At 51.7% G+C, this 23,017-nt stretch overlaps 1 protein-coding gene across 1 annotated transcript in view; it reads right to left on the bottom strand.

Annotated features, from left to right (window-relative positions):
- Nucleotides 1-23,017, bottom strand: part of VPS45 (vacuolar protein sorting 45 homolog (S. cerevisiae)) — an 85,052-nt gene that overhangs the window by 26,669 nt on the left and 35,366 nt on the right. The window contains exons 10-13 of the mRNA XM_015406297.1: nucleotides 20,384-20,551; nucleotides 15,033-15,191; nucleotides 12,374-12,481; nucleotides 7,602-7,723 (exon numbers count right to left, since the gene is read on the bottom strand). Of these exons, the coding sequence (XP_015261783.1) occupies nucleotides 7,602-7,723; nucleotides 12,374-12,481; nucleotides 15,033-15,191; nucleotides 20,384-20,551 (557 nt within the window). The remainder of the gene's footprint in view (nucleotides 1-7,601; nucleotides 7,724-12,373; nucleotides 12,482-15,032; nucleotides 15,192-20,383; nucleotides 20,552-23,017) is intronic.

Genomic DNA, 23,017 nt, shown 5'->3' on the forward strand with positions numbered 1-23,017 from the left:
CACCGAGAGAAAAGTATATGAAATTGGAAAAAGGGGGGGGGGGGGGTTGGCCTAACATGCAAAGGAGTTCCTGCTACAAAAAAAGCCCTGGGTTTTGACAGCAAACAAGGTAAACAGAATAAGAAGCAAAAGGTGGGTGTGGCTGGATGACCACACTTCTGGTAACATGGTGGTGCGGCCTAATATGCTAATAAGATGTGCTGTCAGGGGTGTGGCCCAATAGGCTAATGAGTTCCTGCTGTTGGGTGTGGCCTATTATGCTAATGAGTTCCTGCTGGGCATTTTCTACAAAAAAAGCCCTGAGAAAAAGTGTTTGGTCACCCCACTGCTGGACCTCCTGATGGCACCTGGTGTTTTTGGCCACTGTGTGACACAGAGTGTTGGACTGGATGGGCCTTTGGCCTGATCCAACATGGGCTCCTCTTATGTTCTTATGTCACCACGCGTTACCCACGAAGCTGAGTCAGACCATAGGCCCATCAAGGTTAGTATTTGTTGTCGTGGATTTTCCGGGCTGTACGGCCGTGGTCTTGGCACTGCAGGACCTGACGTTTCGCCAGCAGCTGTGACTGGCATCCTCAGAGGTATAACACAGAAAGATGGAGGACTCTCTGTGTCAAGGTGAGAACAGCCCGTCCATATGCAAAAGAGCCTTCTCAGGAAAGTTCCTCCATGAGCACGCTCACAGCCTGGGGAACTCCTACAAGAGAATGACTCAGCCCTACCCCACCTTCCTGGGTAGATATAAATTACCTGCCTACCATTTTTTCCCTCACTTTGACACAGAGAGTACTCCGTCTCTCCGTATTATACCTCTGAGGATGCCAGTCACAGCTGCTGGCGAAACGTCAGGTCCTACGATGCCAAGACCACGGCCGTACAGCTCGGAAAATCTACAACTAATGGACTTCGGCTGTGAAAGCCTTCGACAACACAAGATTAGTATTGTCTGCTCAGACTGGTCGCGGCTCTCCAGGGTCTCGGGCGGAGGTCTTTCCCATCACCTCCTGCCTGGTCCTTTTAGCTGGAGATGCTGGGGACTGAACCTGGGACCTCCTGCATGCCAAGCAAATGCTCTGCCACTGAGCTATGGCCCCTCTTTACAGCTCTCCAGGGTCTCAGGCGGAGGTCTTTCGCATCACCTCCTGCCTGGTCCTTTTTAACTGGAGATGCCGGGGACTGAACCTGGGACCTTCTGCATGCCAGGCAGAGGCTCTGCCACTAAGCCACAGTCCCTCTTTGCAGCTATCCAGGGTCTCAGGCAGAGGTCTTTCCCATCCCCTCCTGTCTGGTCCTTTTAACTGGAGATGCTTCCAAGGACTGAACCTGGGACCTCCTGCGTGCCAAGCAGAGGCTCTCTGCCACTGAGCCACAGCCCCTCTTTACAGCTCTCCAGGGTCTCAGGCGGAGGTCTTTCGCATCACCTCCTGCCTGGTCCTTTTTAACTGGAGATGCCGGGGACTGAACCTGGGACCTTCTGCATGCCAGGCAGAGGCTCTGCCACTAAGCCACAGTCCCTCTTTGCAGCTATCCAGGGTCTCAGGCAGAGGTCTTTCCCATCCCCTCCTGTCTGGTCCTTTTAACTGGAGATGCTTCCAAGGACTGAACCTGGGACCTCCTGCCTGCCAAGCAGAGGCTCTGCCACTGAGCCACAGCCCCTCTTTACAGCTCTCCAGGGTCTCAGGCGGAGGTCTTTCCCATCAACTCCTGCCTGATTCCTTTTAGCTGGAGATGCCTGAGGACTGAACCTGGGACCTTCTGCATGCCAAGCAGAGGCTCTACCGCCGAGCCACGGCCCGCCAAGTGTACAGGTTCTGTCAGAGTCACATACAGTGACAAACGAGGCAAGGGGAAGCCCCGAACACTCCTCGAGCTGTTCTCCTCATTTGTCATAATTTTCCGACGAGCATATCAAGACGATGAAGGAGGAGGGGGAGAAAGGATAAGCTGGGATGCAAAGATTTGTTCCTTTGGGATAAGCGCGTGACACAAAGTTGTCGCAATCCAAACCCACACCCCCAGACACACACACACACACACACACACACACACAGAGTCTCCACAACACGGAGCCTTCTGCTGGGGAAGGTGTGGGCGCCGGGCGCTGAGACAGACACAGAGAGGGGAGGGCGCGGGCTGACTGTATCGGATGGCACAGACGGGAGCAGATGTGTTTTGAAAAAAACAAGCTCTCTCTTGTACCAATGAAGACAGCCGGCTCATGGAGGGGAAGGCGGAAAGAAGCCAAGACGGTGACTTGCTCTGAGCAGCTCTGGGGCCTCCCCCACAACACGCGAGGAAGCGACACGGAGAGAAGCCAGTTTTCAAACACGGGCGTTTGGGGGGGGGGAGGGTGTCACAGTCAGGGTCCAGAGGATGTTTAAGATCAGGAGCTCCTAAGGGCCAGGAGGACTTTCAACACCTGCCCACTTTGAAATTCCCTGTGCTCCGCTGCACCCAAAGAACCTCTGGCACCCATAGAAGCCCAGACACATCATCACTTTCCTCTGCTGGCTATCCCAACTAGGGTTGCCAAGTGGACTTACCCCTCGCGGCGGTGGAGGCTCGCCGCGGTCTGGGAGTTGTTGCTGGACGTGCGACGTTGCTGACGTTGGAGGCGTGGTTCCCCCCGGGGCCCAATTCCGCCGCAGCGGAAATTGGGCCTCCGAAGCGGGAGATTCCCCACCCCCCAGGCCCATTTGGCAACCCTAATCCCAAAACTTATGGCATCGACCCAAACCCGGCCCTTTTCCATCATGGCTCTGTGGAAAGGGCTCCCTGAAGAGGTGGGGGGGGGGCTCTTTGGAGGCTTTCAGGAGGCACTGCAAGGTCTGCCCATTTGCCAGGGCTTTGAACGGCAGTTCAGAGGCAGTTAGCCTCTGAATCCCAGGGCCACGAGGCAACATCAGGGGAAGGCCTCGGCCTCGCTGCCCTGTTGCTGGCCCTCCAGAGGAACTGGCTGGCCCCTGTGTGAGACAGGAGGCTGGACTGGAGGGACCCTCCCTGGTCTGACCCAGCAGGGCTCTTCTGATGTTCTCCTCAGGGGAAGGCCTCGGCCTCTCTGCCCTGTTGCTGGCCCTCCAGAGGAACTGGCTGGCCCCTGTGTGAGACAGGAGGCTGGACTGGAGGGACCCTCCCTGGTCTGACCCAGCAGGGCTCTTCTGATGTTCTCCTCAGGGGAAGGCCTCGGCCTCTCTGCCCTGTTGCTGGCCCTCCAGAGGAACTGGCTGGCCCCTGTGTGAGACAGGAGGCTGGACTGGAGGGACCCTCCCTGGTCTGACCCAGCAGGGCTCTTCTGATGTTCTCCTCAGGGGAAGGCCTCGGCCTCTCTGCCCTGTTGCTGGCCCTCCAGAGGAACTGGCTGGCCCCTGTGTGAGACAGGAGGCTGGACTGGAGGGACCCTCCCTGGTCTGACCCAGCAGGGCTCTTCTGATGTTCTCCTCAGGGGAAGGCCTCGGCCTCTCTGCCCTGTTGCTGGCCCTCCAGAGGAACTGGCTGGCCCCTGTGTGAGACAGGAGGCTGGACTGGAGGGACCCTCCCTGGTCTGACCCAGCAGGGCTCTTCTGATGTTCTCCTCAGGGGAAGGCCTCGGCCTCTCTGCCCTGTTGCTGGCCCTCCAGAGGAACTGGCTGGCCCCTGTGTGAGACAGGATGCAGGACTGGATGGACCCTCACTGGTCTGACCCAGCTGGGCTCTTGTGATGTTCTTACGGAAAATGCCCAGGCTCTGGGCGATGCCAGGCAGGCTAACCCGAGTGGAGAGATAGCCAGTAGAGGACAGCTTGATGACTGTAGTTGGTGCCATCAGGGACATACAAATGGAGTGCAGTCGACAACAAAGGGTCAAAGCCCAGGTAGGCACAGAAGGTTTAAATCCAGAGGGACAAGTCTTGGCCGTCATGGAGTCCAGGAGGAGTCCGGTCTCCCTGATCCAAGGACTGTGATCTTGTACCCCTTGTGGGCCTTCATCACTGAGGGAAATGGGAGTGGTCTCTGTGACTGACAGGCAGTGTGAAGTGCCTGGATTGGTGAGGCCTGGCATAAGTACTGGGTGCCTGGCCTCCTGCCCTTGACGTTGAAGAAGAAGAGATTGGATTTATACCCCGCCCTTCACTGCCCAAAGGAGTCTCAGAGCAGCTCACAATCTTCTCTTCCCTTCTCACTGGGGGAAGGGCAGCCACTCGCAGGCCCTGAGGCACCAGTGTTGGTTCCAGTGCTGAGAGGGAGCCCTGAAATCCGGCAGCCGGCAGCCAGAGGAGGGAATCTGTCCACGGGAGACCTCCTGTCCTGCTTCGGGGAGACACCATTTTGTCGCCATTCCGCCTGGGTTAAAGTACCTCTCTGCCGCCTTCCTTCACCAGAGGGGAAACCCGACAGCGTGTGCCTTTTCACTTAGCTGGGGCCTCAGAATTTTAAACTCGCTTGGGGGGCAGGTTTATTCCCCCCTTTCTTTGGGGAGGAGGGGGGGGGCGGGATGTGCCACGACGTCCACGTTTGCTGCCCAGTAAGCCCCTGTAACGCGCTTATACGAAAAGTGTGCAAGAGAAAGAGACGACGGGCGGTGGAGCTTACGGCTTATGTCAGAAATTCAAACCTCCCTTTAAAACTCTGCTGGCTCTTATAAGATTTCAAAGGATTATCACGTGGCTCGATTCGTCGCTGTTTACCATTTTAAAAGTACGAAATGAAAGTCCGGTGGCGGCTTAAAGCCACCGGACTCCTGTTTTATTCGGTCGCCACAGAGCGAGAGCAGCGGCCGTTAAAACCACCGTTAAAACCTGTTTTATTCGGTCGCCACAGAGCGAGAGCAGCGGCCGTTAAAACCACCGTTCCCCGGTGGGCCTGCCTTTCGTCTCCAAGCCTTCCTTTTGAGACTTTTAGGGCTCTTTAGGGTCAAAGAAGGAAAATGAACTGTGTAAACCATGGGTCTCCAATGTGGGGCCCGGGGACCACGGCGGCCATTGACACCTTTCCTGACACCTGTCAGGTGTTTTTAGAAAGTGAGTGGGCCCCGGTGGGACTTCTGCCCAGAAAGGATTCTGATCACCATCTTCAAGTACTTGAAGGGCTATTCCATAATAGATGATGGGGCAGAGTTCTCTGTTGCCCCAGAAGGTCGGACCACAACCAACGAATTGAAATTAAATCAGAAGAGTTTTCGGCTAAACATTAGGAAGGACTTCCTGACAGCTAGAGCAGTTCCTCAAGGGAACAGGCTTCCTCGGGAGGTGGTGGTGGGCTCTCCTTCTCGGGAGGTTTTCAAGCAGAGGCTAGACGGCCTTCTGACAACAATGTAGATTCTGAGAACTTACGCAGATCATGAGAGGGGGGGCAGGAAGGGTTGCCTCCGTGCTTAGTTCGCGTGGTCTAGTCCAGCATCCTGCTTCACACAGTGACCAGCCAGTTCCTCTGAAGGGCCAGCAACAGGGCAGAGAGGCTGAGGCCTTCCGCTGATAAGGACATCAGAAGAGCCCTGCTGGGTCCGACCAGTGAAGGTCCCTCCAGTCCAGCCTCCTGTCTCTCAAACAGAGGCCAGCCAGTTCCGCTGGAGGGCCAGCAAGAGGGCAGAGAGGCCTGAGGAGAGCATCAGAAGAGCCCTGCTGGGTCCGACCAGTGAAGGTCCCTCCAGTCCAGCCTCCTGTCTCTCAAACAGAGGCCAGCCAGTTCCGCTGGAGGGCCAGCAAGAGGGCAGAGAGGCCTGAGGAGAGCATCAGAAGAGCCCTGCTGGGTCCGACCAGTGAAGGTCCCTCCAGTCCAGCCTCCTGTCTCTCAAACAGAGGCCAGCCAGTTCCGCTGGAGGGCCAGCAAGAGGGCAGAGAGGCCTGAGGAGAGCATCAGAAGAGCCCTGCTGGGTCAGAGCAGGGAGGGTCCCTCTAGTCCAGCCTCCTGTCTCTCAAACAGAGGCCAGCCAGTTCCGCTGGAGGGCCAGCAACAGGGCAGAGAGGCCTGAGGAGAGCATCAGAAGAGCCCTGCTGGGTCAGACCAGGGAGGGTCCCTCTAGTCCAGCATCCCGTCTCACATGGCGGCCAACCAGTTCCTCTGAAGGGCCAACAGCAAGGCGGAGAGGCCGAGGCCTTCCCCTGATGTTACCTCCTGGCACTGGGGTTCAGAGGTCGACTGCCTCTCAACACGGAGGTTCCCTTTAGTCAATGTGGTTAGTAGCCACTGACAGACCTCTCCCTCCATGCATCTGTCTAATCCCCTTTCAAAGCAGTCTTTTCCTACAACCATCCCTCCATCCTCTGGCAGTGAATTCCACATTTTAATCACTCTCTGTGTAAAAGAGTATTTCCTTTTGTCCATCCTGAACCTACGGCCCATCATTAGATGCCCTCAAGTTCTAGTATTTGGGGGAGAGGAGTGTGAGCTAGCTTACAGCTTTTTAGCCTCCGGCGCACACATTTTTGTCTTCGCTCAGGAAGGAGGGCTCCAGAGTCCAGAGCAAACTAATTTGTGCAGTAGCCAAATCGCTCGCTCACAACTTTAGTGCCAGTAGCTCACAAAGTAGAATTTTTGCTCACAAGACTCCACAGCCTAGAGGGAACATTGTAGAGCCACTGGCATCAGAGCTGTGGGCGAGCGGTTTGGCTACTGCATAGATTAGTTTGCTCTGCGGCCATCCTCCCTGAGCGAAGACAAAAATGTGTGAGCCGGAGGCAAAAAATCTGTGATCTAGCTCACATTAACTCAGCTTAGAGGGAACACTGCCCTGGAGCCTGAGCGAAGACCAAAATGTGTGAGCCGGAGGCTAAAGAACTGTGATCTAGCTCACACTGACTCAGCTTAGAGGGATCAGTGATATAGATCTACGGTGTGGCCTCATTTGGAATCCATGGTGGCTCTGGCTCTGTGGAAGGCCTATCCTGAAGAGGGGGGGGGGGCTCCTGCAAGGCCTGTTTGTCTGCCAGGCCTCTGGAGGGAGTGTGAACGTCAGGCCTCATTTAAGGGGGAGAGGGGGGGTGCTATTTCTTTGAGGGAGGGGGATACATCAGAATCAGCGCCCCTGTGGGAAGGACTAGAGATGTGAAGGCCCGGAAAAAAAACAGAAAAATTTGGGGGGGAAAACGTTTTTTCCAATTTTTTCCTGAAGCCTTTTTTGTTTTTCTTCCGAAAAAATGGAAAAATTGAAAAAAGAAAAAAAAATTGATTATGGAACGTTTTATTTTAACATGATGAATAAAATATTTTAAGACAAGGTGTTCAAACATTTTCCAAATAATTTAGGAGGTGCGATTGTCAGAAGAAAATAAAAAGGTTTCAGTTTTGTTTTTGCATGTGGGTGGGTATTCTGTTTGTAATAATTGTCTGGATCCACTATATTTTTAATAGGCTAGTTGTGATAATTTCATGCCAAGTAAAAATGTCCGTAGTCATATTTTATGTTCCTAAAGTAACAGAATGACTTTCAATCTAGAAAAGACAAAAGAAATGCTAGTGTAGCATTTTTTCCAATTTTTCCGAAAATTTTTGTTTTCCCCCGAAAAAAACTGGGGGGAAAACGGGGTTTTTCCAGAGCTTCAAAATTTCCGGAAATTTTACATCTCTAGGGAGGACTGTTGCAGCGACCAGTGACCCCTGCCCGAGGGAAGAAGGTTGCCGTACCTGTCTCGGAGGGTGCTGGGCCCCAGGTAGGGGTACTGGCTGTCCTTCAGTTTCCCCTTGATGAGCTGATCGAGGGTCTCGTGCAGCAACGGCTGGTGCTGTGTGTACACGTTTTCAACTCCCTGTTTCACAGAGAACATAAGAACATGAGAGAGAAGCTAGTGTTGAATCAGGCCAATGGCCCATCCAGTCCAACACTCTGTGTCACGCAGTGGCCAAAAACACCAGGTGCCCTCAGGAGGTCCAGCAGTGGGGCCAGAACTTCAGCTATTCAGAAATTCAGCTATAGTCAGGCCTCACCTGGAGTCCTGTGTCCACATTTTAGGAAGGACATTGACAAGCGCGAGCGTGTCCAGAGGAGGGCGACCAGGATGGTGAGAGGGTTGGAATCCAAGTCTTAGGAGGAAAGGCTAGAAGAGTTGGGTCTGTTTAGCTTGGGAAAGAGAGGCTTAGAGGGGACATGATTGCAGTCTTCAAGTATCTGAAGGGCTGTCATGTAGAAGATGGAGCAGATCTATCCTCTCTTGCTCCGGATTGCAAGACTAGATCTAATGGGTGGAAATTACAAGGGAGTCGATACCGGCTAAATATCAGGAGAAACTTCCTAACTGTAAGAGTGGTTGAGCGGTGGAACAGTCTGCCTCGGGAGGTGGTGGAGTCTCCTTCGCTGGACACTTTCAAGCGGAGGCTGGACGACCATCTTTTGAGTATGTTGTAGGTATGTAGGGCTCTCTTTCGGCTCTGCTCCTGCAGAGTGCAGGGGGTTGGACTAGATGACCTGCAAGATCCCTTCCAACTCTAACATTCTATGATTCTAACTCCAGAAGCCCTCCCACTGTTGCCCCCCCCCAAGCACCGAGAAGACAGAGCATCCCTTGCCCCAGACCGAGAGACCCTATCTATACCTTGTGGCTAATAGCCATCGATGGACCTCTGCTCCATATGCTTATCTAATTCCCTCTTGAAACTGTCCATGCTTGTAGCCGCTACCCCCTCCTGTGGCATTTAATTCCATGTGTTAATCGCTCTTTGGGTGAAGAAGGACTTCCTTTTATCTGTTCTAACCCGACCACTCAGCAATTTCATGGAGTGCCCACGAGTTCTTGTGTTGTGAGAAAGGGAGAAAAGGACTTCTTTCTCGACCTGCTCTATCCCATGCATAAGAACATAAGAGACGCCAATGTTCGATCAGGCCAAAGGCCCATCCAGTCCAACACTCTGTGTCACACAGTGGCCAAAAATACCAGGTGCCATCAGGAGGGGTCCAGCAGTGAGGCCAGGATACTAGAAGCCCCTCCCACTGTTGACCCCCACTGTTGACCCCCCCCCAAGCACTTATCAACCTCGATCATGTCACCCCTCAGTCGTCGTTTCTTCAAGCTAAAGAGCCCTAAGTGCTTTAACCTTTCCTCATAGGGAAAGTGTTCCAACCCTTTTATCATTCGAGTGGCCCTTTTCTGCACTTTTCCCAAAGCTATAATATCCTTTTTAAGGTGTGGTGACCAGAATTGCACACAGTATTCCAGATGAGGTCGCACCATTGATTTATATAGGGGCATTATGATATTGGCTGATCTGTTTTCAGTTCCCTTCCTAATAATCCCCAGCATAGCATTGGCCTTCTTTATTGCAGTCACACACTGTCTCGACATTTTCAGTGAGTTATCCACTACAACTCCAAGATCTCTCTCTTGATCAGTCTCTGCCAGTTCAGACCCCATCAACGTGTATTGATGGAGTCCGTTCGCGGGATGGGCAGGATATAAATATAATAAATAAATAAATAAATAATAAAAACACAGAAGGAAGCCGGTTCTAAGGTTAATAGCTGAGCTGGAATGAGCACACACACCCACACGTGCACAAACGGGCGAGCAAGCCAATGAGGCCACGCAACCAAGTGAGCTTGAAGTTCTCTTAGGCTGAGTTGGACCACTGGCTCAGCTGGCACGGTGCCCAGGGCCCACGATACTTTTAGGGGCCCATGAAAATGTTTTAATTTCTTTTAGAATCAGAAGGGGAAAAAATGAAATGTTTTAGGGCCCATGAAAATCCAATATATTTTGCCTAAAACAGGAAAAAAATAAAGTTGATGTATTTAAAGTTATATCAAAAATAATTTTAATATTGATAGTATTAGAAGAAGAGATTGGATTTATACCCTACCTTTCACTACCCAAGGGAGTCTGAGAGCGGCTTACAAACTCCTTTCCCTTCCCCTCCCCACAACAGACACCCTGTGAGGCAGGTGGGGCTGAGAGAGCTCTTGACAGAAACTGCTCTTTTTCAAGGACAGCTGTGCCAGGACTATGGCTTGCCCGAGGTCATCCAGCAGCTGCATGTGAAGGAGTGGGGAATCAAACCCGGTTCTCCCAGATTAGAGTCCGCGCACTTAACCACGGCACCAAACTGGCTCTCTATTATGGCGGGAAGGGCTCACGAAGGCGTAAGTACCTTGTTCCTACAAAGCTTTCAGGGCCCACAAACAGGCTTTAGGCTTTGAAAGTGCAATTATATTTGTCTCTTGGTGCAGCCAGCTGGGTGACCTTGGGTCAGTCACTGTTCTCTCGGAGCTCTCTCAGCCCCAGCCCTGACCTGCCTCACAGGGGGTGTCTGTTGTGGGGAGAGGAAGGGAAAGGAGTTTGTAAGCCGCTCTGAGACTCCTTTGGGTAGCAAAGAGTGGGGTATAAATCCAGCTCTTCTTCGCTTTCTCTTTCCAAGCACCAGTCGCAGAAGAATAACCAATGTGAGCCTAACTTAAAAGGTGGTTGTGAAAATTCCCGAAATCATGCGCACACAGCGCTTTGAATCCTTTAAAGTACTACAGCATGACTGTGCATTACTATCTAGAGCCAGTTTGGTGCACTGGTTAAGTGCGTGGACTCTAATCTGGGAGAACCGGGTTTGATTCCCCACTCCTCCACATGCAGCTGCTGGATGACCTTGGGCAAGCCACAGTTTTGATAAGAGCTGTTCTTGAAAAAGACAGTTCTCTCAAGGACAGTTCTGGAAAGAGCTCTCTCAGCCCCACCTACCTCACAGGGTGTCTGTTGGGAAGGGAAGGGAAAGGAGTTTGTAAGCCACTCTGAGTGAAGGGTGGGCTATAAATCCAATCTCTTCTTCTCTTCTTGTTCTTCTGTTTAGACAACAGAAGGAAAAGGCAGATGGATTTGTATCTAGCACGGGCAGTGAAAATCAATGTTCCTTGCTCTTGTGGGGAAAAGACCTAAAGTATTCACTGGCTAGAAACCTCAAGAATTTGTTATACCAACAGTCGTAAAATACAATTTTTCATATTCTTATGGAGGAAGGGTGCGGGGCCCACAAAGGCAAAAGTGTCTAGGGCCCACGAAAGACATAATGTGGCCCTGACTGGGATCTACTGAGTCAGTATCGTCTACTCAGCCTGGCAGGAGCTCCCCAGGCCCTCGGGCAGAGATGGGTCTGTCACATCACCGTCCCTTGAACGGGAGATGTCGGGGATTGAACCTGAGACACAGACGTCAAGCTGCCTTCTACTGAATCAGACCGCAGGTCCATCAAGGTCAATTCGGTCTACTCAGACGGGCACAAAATGGATTCGGCGGGAGGTGGCGCCAAGCTCAGCGAGCGAGGTCATTCATAACTCTAACAGTCATTCTTTGACATTTCAGGTAGAAGCTCCGTGGAGCAGAATGCCTTTTTAGAGTAACATATTGTTTTAAAATATATTTCCCCGCATACACACAGCTTGCTTTCGGTCACACAGGGAAGATCCTTGTGTTGTGACGGCAGCGGCTGCCGAAGCAACATTTGTAAATGTTAGAATTTCAACAGCCAATCCACATGCAAAAGAACCTCCTCAGGAAACAGGAAACCTCCTCAGGAGACAATCCGTATACAAAAGAACCTCCTTAGGAAAGCTCCTCCATTAGCATCTTCACAACCTGGGGAGCTGAGTTTAGTTAGCTGGGCTGAGGCAAGGAGTGGAGAGCACGTGGTGGGTTGCTGATAGAAGGTAGGGGATTTTTCTTTCTCCCTTTGCCTTCCTAGTTGCTGTGTGGGAGCTGAGAGACAGTTGGGTTCTTTGTAGCCTGCTAGAGAGTGGTTCTGTTTAAGTCTGTTCAAGCGGAGGCTGGACGACCATCTTTCGGTTATGCTGCAGGTATGTAGGGCTATCTTTCAGCTATGCTCCTGCAGAGTGCCGGGAATTGGACTAGATGACCTGCAAGGTCCCAGTTCCAACTCTGAACACTCTATGATTTTATAACTCCTGCAAGATAATGACTCAGCCCTACCCCTCCTTCCTGAGTAGATATAAATGACCTGCCTACCATTTTTCTTCTCACCTTGACACAGAGAGTACTCCATCTTTCTGTGTGATACCTCTGAGGATGCCAGTCACAGCTGCTGGCGAAACGTCAGGTCCTACAATGCCAAGACCACGGCCACACAACTCGGAAAACCTTCAACAGCTAATTTGTAAATGTTGCTGGACAAGAGAACACTTTGTGGACACCAGGAATGGTGTCCGAGGGCGCCACGTTGGGGAACTCTGAACTACATAGTGCCACATCCTTATTCCTTTCTCCAAATCCCCCCTCGAACCCCCGGCCTTTCCGGTTAAGCCTTTCGCTTTCCCCTTTGGGCCTCATCCTCAACCGGAGCAGATCCGAGTAAGTGCATCTGCGTTCGTTCCGACTCATCCTCCGTTCCCTCCCTCGGTAAAAGTTGCACGGCAAGGGCAGCACACGGGGCCAGATGTCACCACGTCGATCGGCCGTCGTACCAACCTTCAGCCCTTTGAGGAACTGCTTGGTGATGGCCACGGCATCCTTAGGACTGAAGAGGTCACTCGCTCGAACTCGCTTCCCTCCATATTCGATAACAGCCGACACCAGCTGTCCCGAGAGAGAAGAAAACACACAGCCTGGTCAAAGTCAGAAAATCACAGGGGAGGACTTCTTGGATCAGCACTCATTAAAACCTTGGCCACCCATCGGGACGGTACTCGTTTAAAACGCTCCTCCCCCCGCTCCTCCCACTAAACTGAACTAAATTAAAACAAACAGGAGGAAGACTCTAACGGCAGCAAAAGAAGCAATGCAAATAGTACAAATCATGCAGATTCTAATTTGTATTAATGCAACAATATTGAATCCAATCCATTGTACACTTATGTTTTACAGAAAATAAGGACGTCACAAGATGAAATGAAGACGTCAGCAGATGAAACTGGACGAACTCCCCCGGAGTTAACATTCGTTTCGAGATGTCTTTTTCATACATAAGACCTCAGCTGCGCATCCACATGATCACGAATCTTCCAAATTTGACTTTCCTTTGTTCCTATACGTTTTGAAGTTACTCACAAACAGCTCTTAGCCATGATGACGTCTTCATTTCATCTTGTGACGTCCTTATTTTCTGTAAAACATAAGTGTACAACGGATTGGGTTCAATATTGTTGCACTAATACAAATTAGAATTTGCATGATTTGCACTATTTGCAGTAGTTCTATTGTGTTGGTTTATGTCATACTGCAACCCCTCTCATTTGTTGTGAGCAAAAGAAACAATAGCAGCTTTAGCAATGATTTTTTAAAAAGACACTGTTTGAGGTGATACAAGCCGCACCCAGAAAAGAGAAGGTGCCAACCTCAGTGTGGAACGTAACTCTGCCACCAACATGGCCTTCGAGAAGGTCCTACTCCTAGACCTCATCCTGCTGGAAGTGAGCAATACCCATAAAAAGGCCTCTTATATCTAATAGTCAAATGTGGCCTACTGTGCGGATACTTAAATCCGTGGATCAGGGCACAGTGATTTAAAAGAGACTCTTCTGCAAATTTGGTGGACAAGATTTGCAGAAAAAATCTAAAAAAAATGTATATTGAGGAGGGTTAAATCCCCTCCCCCCAAATTAAGAGTGTCTGTCTGCACATACACAGACAACAGATTTACCTTCTTTGTCTTGGATGAGTCTGGGAGTCACTCCGGTCCCACTGATGAGGGGGGCGGTTTGGAAGAGAGCCATGCCTTGGCTCAGTGGGCAAGTGGGGGGGGGGATGGGATTCCATCCATGCAAGTCTTGGGGGGCCCCACCCCGGTACAGATACACCCTGCATTTTAATACTTTAAAGGACAATCAGGGGTATGGAGACTGAGTCCTACGAGGAAAGGCTGAGGGCCTTGGGAATGTATCGTTTGGAGAAGAGGAGACTGAGGGGGACATGATTGCTCTCTTTAAATATCTGAAAGGCTGTCATTTGGAGGAGGGCAAGAAGCCGTTCCAGTTGGCAGCAGAGGACAGGACCCGAAGCAGCGGGTTTAAATTCCATGTAGAAAGGTACTGGCTGGATATTAAAGGTAAAGGTAAAGGTTCCCTTGCTCGAAAGCCAGTCGAATCCGACTCTAGGGTTGCGGTGCTCATCTCCGTTTCAAAGCCGAAGAGCCAGCGCTGTCCGAAGACGTTTCCGTGGTCATGTGGCCGGCATGACTAAACACCAAGGTGCACGGAACGCTGTTCCCTTCCCACCAAAGTGGTCCCTATTTATCTATTTGCAATGTCTTGCTTTCGAACTGCTAGGTTGGTAGGAGCTGGAATTAGAGACGGGAGCTCACTCCGTCATGCGGCACACTCGGGTCTCGAACTGCTGAACTACCGACCTTCCACAGCCTGCAGTTCAGCCTCTTAACCACTTGAGCCACCGCAGCTCCGGCTGGATATTAGGAAACACTTTTTCACGGTCACAGAGTGGTTCAAAGGTTGGAATCAGCTGCCCAGGTAGGTGGAATTAGCTCCCCTTCAGTGGCAGCTTTCAAGAAGAGGCTGGAGGAATATTTGTCAGGGATACTTTAGGCCGGTCCTGCATTGGGCAGGGGGTCGGATTAGACTGTCTGTATGGCCCCTTCCAGCTCTAGGACTCAAGGATTTATGCATTCTCTTGACTGTTTTTGCATCCACAGTCACTAACAGCAAACCCTCCTCCCACAATAAACCTCGCCCCACAGGAAAACAAGGGACAATTTAAAGGCTGCCACCGGAACAGTTGTCTTCTGATTTGACAACAGCTGCTAGAGATTCTGCCGCACGCAGGGCAGTTTGGTTGTCTTCGTCTCTAAGTAACCAGGATGATTTTGCTTCTGGGGAGAGGAAGTCCTGATCAAATAAAGGGGGAGATCAGTTCGTCTCTTGGAGTGGAACATTTCAGACAGTCGAGCAAAATAGGATCCGCAGAGTCGATTTCACTGCTGCCGCAATGACAGAGTCGAGTCTCTTCCAAAGAGGAGGCGTGCCCCAGAAGAATGTGGAAGTTCACTAGCCCAAGTGCGCAATAAAATTAACGCTCAGAGACCAGCCGTTCTCACGCCTGCCTCTTTGTTTTTAGCTCTGCAACTTCCCCCCTAAGCCGGGGAGCCTCTGCCCCCGAGGAACCCTCCACCACGCACCTTGCGGTGTCTCTCGGACACTCCCCTGGTCTTCAGGTCCGCCATGAGGGTGGGGAGGCTGTTGCTGCTGTGCCTCTCGTAGTGCAGGGCGTAGAGCATCACCAGCCGGGTGGCGTCGAGCTCGGTCACTTTGGGGTTCTGCAAGAGGCGCCGCACGTTCTGCAGGGGGACAGAGAGAGCTCTCACTCAGGGGGGCAGGCAAGCGCCGCCAGTTTGCAAACCTGAATCTTGACAAAGGGAAATCACCTTCCCTCGGGTACAGCTATTAAGCAAGTTCACTTCTGGGACGTACGTTCTGCCAAGCAGTTTTCTGGGTCTTTCGGAACATTTCTCTCGGCGGAAAATGAATCGCGAAAGGAAGACTCGTAAAAATACAAACCTTCACAAGCAGAGAGAAGAAGAGATTGGATTTATCCCCCGCCCTTCACTTACCGAAGGAGTCTCAGAGCAGCTGACAATCGCCTTCCCCTCCCCACAACAGGCACCCTGTGAGGTAGGTGGGGCTGAGAGAGCTCTTGAGAGGACTGCTCCTGAAAGAACAGCTCTGAGAGAACTTGCGGCTGACCCAAGGTCACACCAGCAGCTGTATATGGAAGGGTGGGGAATTAAACCCGGTTCTCCCAGATTACAGTCCACACACCTAACCACTACACCAAACATGCATGGTCCGTATGCTCTGAGAGTGTCATGATTTCAGGTCACAGGAGAGCCTTCATATGGGATCCAAGAAATGTTGGATGGGAATGCAGAGAGAGTGCCCCCCACTAAGACCCTGGACCCACTGCTGGACCTCCTGATGGCCCCTGGTATTTTGGGCCACTGTGTGACACAGAGTGCTGGACTGGATGGGCCACTGGCCTGATCCAACATTGGCTTCTCTTATGTTCTTATAGATAGGAACTCTCGGTCTGGGGCAAGGGATGCTCTGTATCCTTGGTGCTTGGGGGGGGTGTCAAAAGTGGGAGGGGGCTTCTAGTGTCCTGGCCCCACTGCTGGACCTCCATCCTGATGGCACCTGGTATTTCTGGTCACTGTGTGACACAGAGTGTTGGACTGGATGGGCCATTGGCCTGACCCAACATTGGCTTCCCTTATGTTCTTATGTTCTTAAGGCAACTACAGGGAAAGGTCCTGGACCAAAAACGAATTCCATCTGCAGTAGTAGGCCAGACAGGGAAACGCAATATCGTTGGTCTCCTACATAAGTTTGATCACATGACACTGCCTTATACTGAGAGCCAGTTAAGAGCGACGGACTCTAATCCAGTGAACCGGGTTCAGTTCCACAGTCCTCCACGTGAAGCTAGCTGGGTGACCTTGGGTCAGTCACAGCACTTTCAGAGCTCTCTCAGGCCCCCAAAATAAGTCTAGCTCGCCACCTAGTGGTGCATAAAGCAAAAAGAGTGAGAACTTGAGGCTGCCAGACAATCCAAGGATCTCCTGGCTATACCACACACAATGCCACACAATAATAATGATTATTATGCTTAATACTAAAGCAGGCTGTTGGTCCATCAAGTTCAGGATTGCCTACTCAGACTGGCAGCCATTCTCCAGGGTCTCAGGCGGAGGTCTTTCCCATCACCTCCTGCCTGGTGCTTTCAACAGGAGATGGCGGGGATTGAACCTGGGACCTTCTGCATGCCAAGCAGAGGCTCTTCCACTGAGCCACGGCCCCTCTTTGCAGCTCTCCAGGGTCTCAGGTGGAGGTCTTTCACATCACCTCCTGCCTGGTCCTTTTAACTGGAGATGCCGGGGACTGAACCTGGGACCTCCTGCATGCCAAGCAGAGGCTCTTCCACTGAGCCAAAGCCCCCTTTTAGGGTCTCAGGCGGAGGTCTTTCCCGTCACCTCCTGCCTGGTCCTTTCAATTGGAGATGCCGGGGACTGAACCTGGGACCTCCTGCATGCCAAGCAGATGCTCTGTCACTGAGCCGCAGCTCCTCTTTACAGCTCTCCAGGGTCTCAGGCGGAGGACTTCCACATCACCTGCCACCTGGTGCTTTCAACTGGAGATGGCGGGGATCGAACCTGGGACCTCCTGCACGCCAAGCAGATGCTCTACCATTCAACACGCAAAGCTGCCTTCTAGTGAATCAGACCTACTGAATATTGTCTATTCAGACTGGCCGCCGCTGTCGAGGGTTTCAGGCTGAGGTCTTTCACATCACCTCTTAGCTGATGCTTTTAACCAGAGGTGCCGGGGACTGAACCTGGGACGCTGTGCATACCAAGCAGATGCGGTACTGCTCAGCCACAACCCCCCACCCCCACCCCAAAGGATCCCTAGAGGGGGGTGCAGTTCAAAGCAGAGTGAGATAGATCAATTTACCGACTCCATCTAAAACATCGCCACCCCGTGAGGATGACAATAAAGCTCAAAGTCTGGAAACGGAGCCCCCCGCTAACTTCGATGCAAGAGAATGAAACACAGGCTTAAGTCTCTCCCTGGGGAAATCCACCCGTGTTAAAACGCTCAACTTTGATCGGATTGTGCACAGACCTTGGAACTGTCCCCCAAAACATGAGCACGCAGATGATGGAGCATTTTTTAGGGATCTCTGAGAAACAGGGACATGAGGCCTCCTCATTGTTGGGCCAGGACCACTAGCACTGACCACCCTGGTATTATCTGGACCCTTCCTCATTTGGTGTCGTGGTTAAGTGCGCGGACTCTAATCTGGGAGAACCGGGTTTGATTCCCCCACTCCTCCACTTGCACCTGCTGGATGACCTTGGGAAAGCCATAGTTCTGACAAGAGCTGTTCTTGAAAAAAGGGCAGTTTCCGTCAGAGCTCTCTCAGCCCCACCTGCCTCACAGGCACTGTTCCCTCTAACCTGAGTTAGTGTGAGCGAGCTCACAGTTTGTTAGCCTCCAGCTCACACATTTTTGTCTTAGCTCAGGAAGGACGGCTCCAGAGCAAACTGATTTATGCAGAGCAAACTGATTTATGCAGTAACCAAATCACTTGCTCACAACTTTAATGTCAGGAGCTCAGAAAGTAGAATTTTTGCTCAGAGGACTCCACAGCTTAGAGGGAACATTATGTCACAGGGTGTCTCTTGTGGGGAGGGGAAGGGAAAGGAGTCTGTAAACCGCTCTGAGACACCTTCGGGTAGTGAAGGGCCGGGTATAAATCCAATCTCTTCTTCTTCTTCCTGGGGTGTCTCTGCACTGTCGTCTGTCAGTGAGTCCCCCTGCCCCTACACCCCTGAGCCTCTTGTTTTCCAAAACTATATCCGGAGGAGGAGGAGGGGGAGGGTGTCTGAACAGGGTGGGCTTCCAGTGGTCAGGACGAGGCCTAGACACAAACCTCCTGTCTCTTCTCTCCACGGCACCTTCCCAGATTTTGGCTCCCTGCCCCTCTAGCACTCCAGAGACCCCCCCCATACCCCGCCCCAAGCTCCCCCTTAAAAGGGCCGCATTGTTCCCCGCAGAGAGCCACGATTCATCCCGCCTCATGCGGTGCCCCAGACCAGGGTCAATTTCTGAAGTCTACGAACTATGAATAGAAGTTCGATGAGTGCTCCGGCGTCACACAGAGGACCCTTGTGGAAAGCTTTCCGCCGCGTTCTCCCACCAGAGAGCCTTTATTTAAATGCCGCGCTTCTCTATTAAATCCGCAAACGGGAAGGGTTCGGGTCCGGATGAGAACGTTTCCCCACAGCGGACGGCGGGGCTTTGAGCTTTCCGAGGTCAGAACACAACAGTCAAGTGTCCGAAATTCAGACATCTTGCTTAATTGAAATGGCTCTCTGGATTTGTGGGAAAGCCACCCCTCCCCACAATGAAACACCACATTTAAAAGAATTATGAGCTGGGGGGGGGGGGTTTGAATTCCAGCCCATAAGAAGCTGGATCCAGTGTAAATCCACTGATTTCAATTATATGACACACGTGAACACATGAAGCTGCCTTATACCGAATCACATCCTCGATCCATCAAAGACAGTATCGTCTGCTCAGGCTGGAAGCGAATCTACGAGGGTCTCAGGCAGAGGTCTTTCATATCCCCTCCTGCCTGGTTCTTTTTAACTGGAGATGCTACCTGGGATTGAACCTATTCACACCTTCAAAACACTTGAAGGAGCCAGTTTGGTGTAGTGGTTAAGTGCGCGGACTCTAATCTGGGAGAACCGGGTTTGATTCCCCCCTCCTCCTCCTCTTGCACCTGGCTGGATGACCTTGGGCAAGCCATAGTTCTGACAAGAGCTGTCCTTGAAAAAGAGCAGTTTCTGTCAGAGCTCTCTCAGCCCCACCTACCTCACAGGGTGTCTGTTGTGGGGAGGGGAAGGGAGAGGAGTTTGTGAGCCCCTCTGAGACACCTTCGGGTAGTGAAGGGCGGGGGATAAATCCAATCTCCTTCTTCTTCTTCTTCTCTGAAGATACCTTATCCTGAATCAAACCGTCAGTCCATCAAGGTCAGTATTGTCTTCTCTGACTGACAGCGGCTCTCCAGGGTCTCAGGCAGTAGTCTTTCCCACCACCTACTAACAGGTCCTTCTAACTGGAGATGCTTCTGGAGATTGAACCTGGGACCTTCTGCAGGCCAAGCAGATGCTCTTCCACTGAGCCACAGCCCCTCTTTACAGCTCTCCGGGGTCTCAGGTGGAGGACTTTCACATCCCCTCCTGCCTGGTCCGTTTTAGCTGGAGATGCTGCCAGGGATTGAACCTGGGACCTTCTGCAGGCAAAGCAAAGGCTCTGCCACTGAGCCACGGGCACTCTTTACAGCTCTCCAGGGTCTCAGGTGGAGGTCTTTCATATCACCTCCTGCCTGGTCCTTTTTAACTGGAGATGCTGCCAGGGATTGAACCTGGGACCTTCTGCATGCCAAGCAGAGGCTCTGCCACTGAGCCACAGCCCCTCTTTACAGCTCTCCAGGGTCTCAGGTGGAGGTCTTTCCCATCACCTCCTGCGTGGTCCTTTTAACTGGAGGTGCCGGGGATTGAACCTGGGACCTCCTGCATGCCGAGCAGAGACTCTACCGATGACCCACAGCCCCGCACCAAAACATGAAGCTGCCTTCTACTGAATCAGACTACTGGTCCATCAAGGTCAGTGTTGTCCACTCAGACTGGCAGCTGCTCTCCAGGGTATCCAGCAGAGAAAGGTTGCATCAGATTGAGCTATATGAGAGTCTAACAAACAGACAACAAAGCAGCCTCAGACGAACGGGGCTTCAGATCCTCTCTAACCAACGATCCCTTTCAGCAGAGGCAGTGGGCACACTTAGACGGAAGCACCAGCCCACGTCAGCAGCGCATGAACTGCAGCTGCATGAACGGCTATCGAACGCAGAGCCTGATGTTCTTGTTGCGCGAAGGACGTTGCTCCCGGGGCCGGCTACCTGCAGAGCACTGGAGTGATCGTTCTGGCAAGCCAGCTCCTGCTCCACCTCAGACACCTCCAGAAGGTTCCTCTCGCTGACCAGCCTGGAAAGCTCCCCTACCACAGTGACGTGCTTCGAGACCGTGCCAGACATCTTCTTGAACTGCGGGTAGTTCTCCACAAAGGCCTGAAATGGGAAAGGGAGAAGGAGGAGTCATCACAGGTTTCAACAGAGCAGGAAGCAGAACCTCAGAAGAGCCCTGCTGGGTCAGACCAGTGAGGGTCCATCGAGTCCAGCCTCCTGTCTCAATCAGGGGCCAACCGGTTCCTCTGGAGGGCCAACAACAGGGCAGAGAGGCCGAGGCCTTCCCCTGAGGAGAACCTCAGAAGAGCTCTGCTGGGTCAGACCGGTGAGGGTCCATCCAGTCCAGCATCCTGTCTCACCCAGTGGCCCCAACCAGGTCCTCTGGAGGGCCAACAACAGGGCATGGAGGCTGAGGTCTTCCCCTGAGAAGAGCATCAGAAGAGCCCTGCTGGGTCAGACCAGTGAGGGTCCATCCAGTCTAGCATCCTGTCTCACTCAGTGGCCAACCAGGTCCTCTGGAGGGCCAACAGCAGGGCACGGAGGCCGAGGCCTTCCCCTGAGAAGAACATCAGAGGACCTCTGCTGGGTCAGACCAGTGAAGGTCCATCTAGTCCAGCCTCCTGTCTCACACAGAGACCAACCAGTTCCTCTGGAAATCCAAACAACAGGACAGAGAGGCCGAGGCCTTCCCCTGAGAAGAACACTAGAAGAGCCCTGCTGGGTCAGACCAGTGAGGGTCCATCCAGTCCAGCCTCCTGTCTCACACAGTGGCCAACCAGTTCCTCTGGAGGGCCAGCAACAGGGCAGGGAGGCCGAGGCCTTTCCCCTGAGAAGAACACCAGAAGAGCCCTGTTGGGTCAAACCAGTGGCCAACCAGTTCCTCTGGAGGGCCAGCAACAGGGCAGAGAGGCAGAGTCCTTCCCCTGATGTTGCCTCCTGGCTCTGGGATTCAGAGTTTGACTGCCCCTGAATGTGGAGGTTCCCCTCAGTTACCAGCCCTTGAAGTGCTTCTGGTATTGCAAAAAATACTAAAAAATAATGTACCATTTGTACCAGAACATTTTTTACTGAATACGTTTCCAGAAAAATATAAATAACAGGACTCTTATTCTACACATAGTTACGGCCGCTAGAATACTGTATGCGAGTTATTGGAGAAGAGAGGAGATACCAACAAAAGAAGAACTAATTAAAAATTACTGAAAGTGGCTGAAATGGATAAATTAACTTTCATCTTGAAAGGACATAGAGAGGACAAACTTGAAGAAACATGGTCAAGACTTTATCGCCAGTCTGAAGAACTGAATCATTGAAATATTATAACCAAACTAGAGCTTAATAAGAACACTACATTAAATATTGTACAAAGTTTGGACAGCATCGTATGGCACAGAAACACGTTTTACGATTTGAGATGTATGGACAACAAATTCTTTACTCAGAGTATGAAGGGATGCTCGCATTTTCTGTTTGTGTTTCGTATGATTTGTGTTTGTTTGTATGTTGTGTGTGTTTAATAAAATAAAATTTATACCCAAAGCGTTTCTGGCACAGTAGGTGTCCCTTGAACTCTGCTGTCTGGCGCACACAGGCCCCTGGGCTGAACGCACAAGGCAGGGTCGCCATCCTCCAGGCGGTGGGGCCTGAATGTCTCCCGGAATTACAACTGAGCTCCAGACTCTGACAATCAGTTCCCCTGGAGAACACGGAGGCTTTGGAGGGCGGACTGGACTCTGTGGCATTAGAGTTTGGTGTCGTGGTTAAGAGCCAGTTTGGTGTCGTGGTTAAGTCCGTGAACTCTAACCTGGGACAACTTCAGCCCTTGGAATTTGGGTGACATTAGTGGTTTTAAGTTGCTATGTGAACCTTAAGGGAGTTATGAGATAGTTGTGAATGGTTGTGTGAGTGTATATGAATATTGTTGTAGATCACCGAAATGATTGCATCTTAATTTTCTTGTACTATGTACAATTTTTTGTTGTTGTTTTGTTGTTGTTTTTTGTACTATGTACAATGACAATAAAGTATATTATTATTATTATTCCCCACTTCTCCTCCACTCGCACCTGGCTGGGTGACCTTGGGCAAGCCATAGTTCTGATAAGAGCTGTCCTTGAAAAAGAGCCGTTTCTGTCAAGAGCTCTCTCAGCCCCACCTGCCTCACAGGGTGTAGGTTGTGGGGAGGGGAAGGGAAAGGAGTCTGTGAGCCGCTCTGAGACTCCTTTGGGCAGTGAAGGGCCATGGGGTATAAATCCAATCTCTTCTCTTTTTCTTCTGGTCTATCCACTCTTCTACTGATGCTGTTCCAGTTTGGTGTAGCGGTTCAGTGCGCGGACTCTAACCTGGGAGAACCGGGTTTGATTCCCCACTCCTCCTCCACTTGCACCTGGCTGGATGACCTTGGGCAAGCCGTAGTTCTGATAAGAGCTGTCCTTGAAAAAGAGCCGTTCCTGTCAGAGCTCTCTCAGCCCCACCTCCTTCCCAGGGTGTCTGTTGTCTAATCTGGGAGAACCGGGTTTGAGTCCCCACTCCCCCACTCGCACCTGGCTGGATGACCTTGGGCAAGCC

Source organism: Gekko japonicus, unplaced genomic scaffold, assembly GCF_001447785.1.
Source record: "Gekko japonicus isolate JY-2015 unplaced genomic scaffold, Gekko_japonicus_V1.1 scaffold1674, whole genome shotgun sequence".
Classification (NCBI taxonomy): Eukaryota; Metazoa; Chordata; class Lepidosauria; order Squamata; family Gekkonidae; genus Gekko; species Gekko japonicus.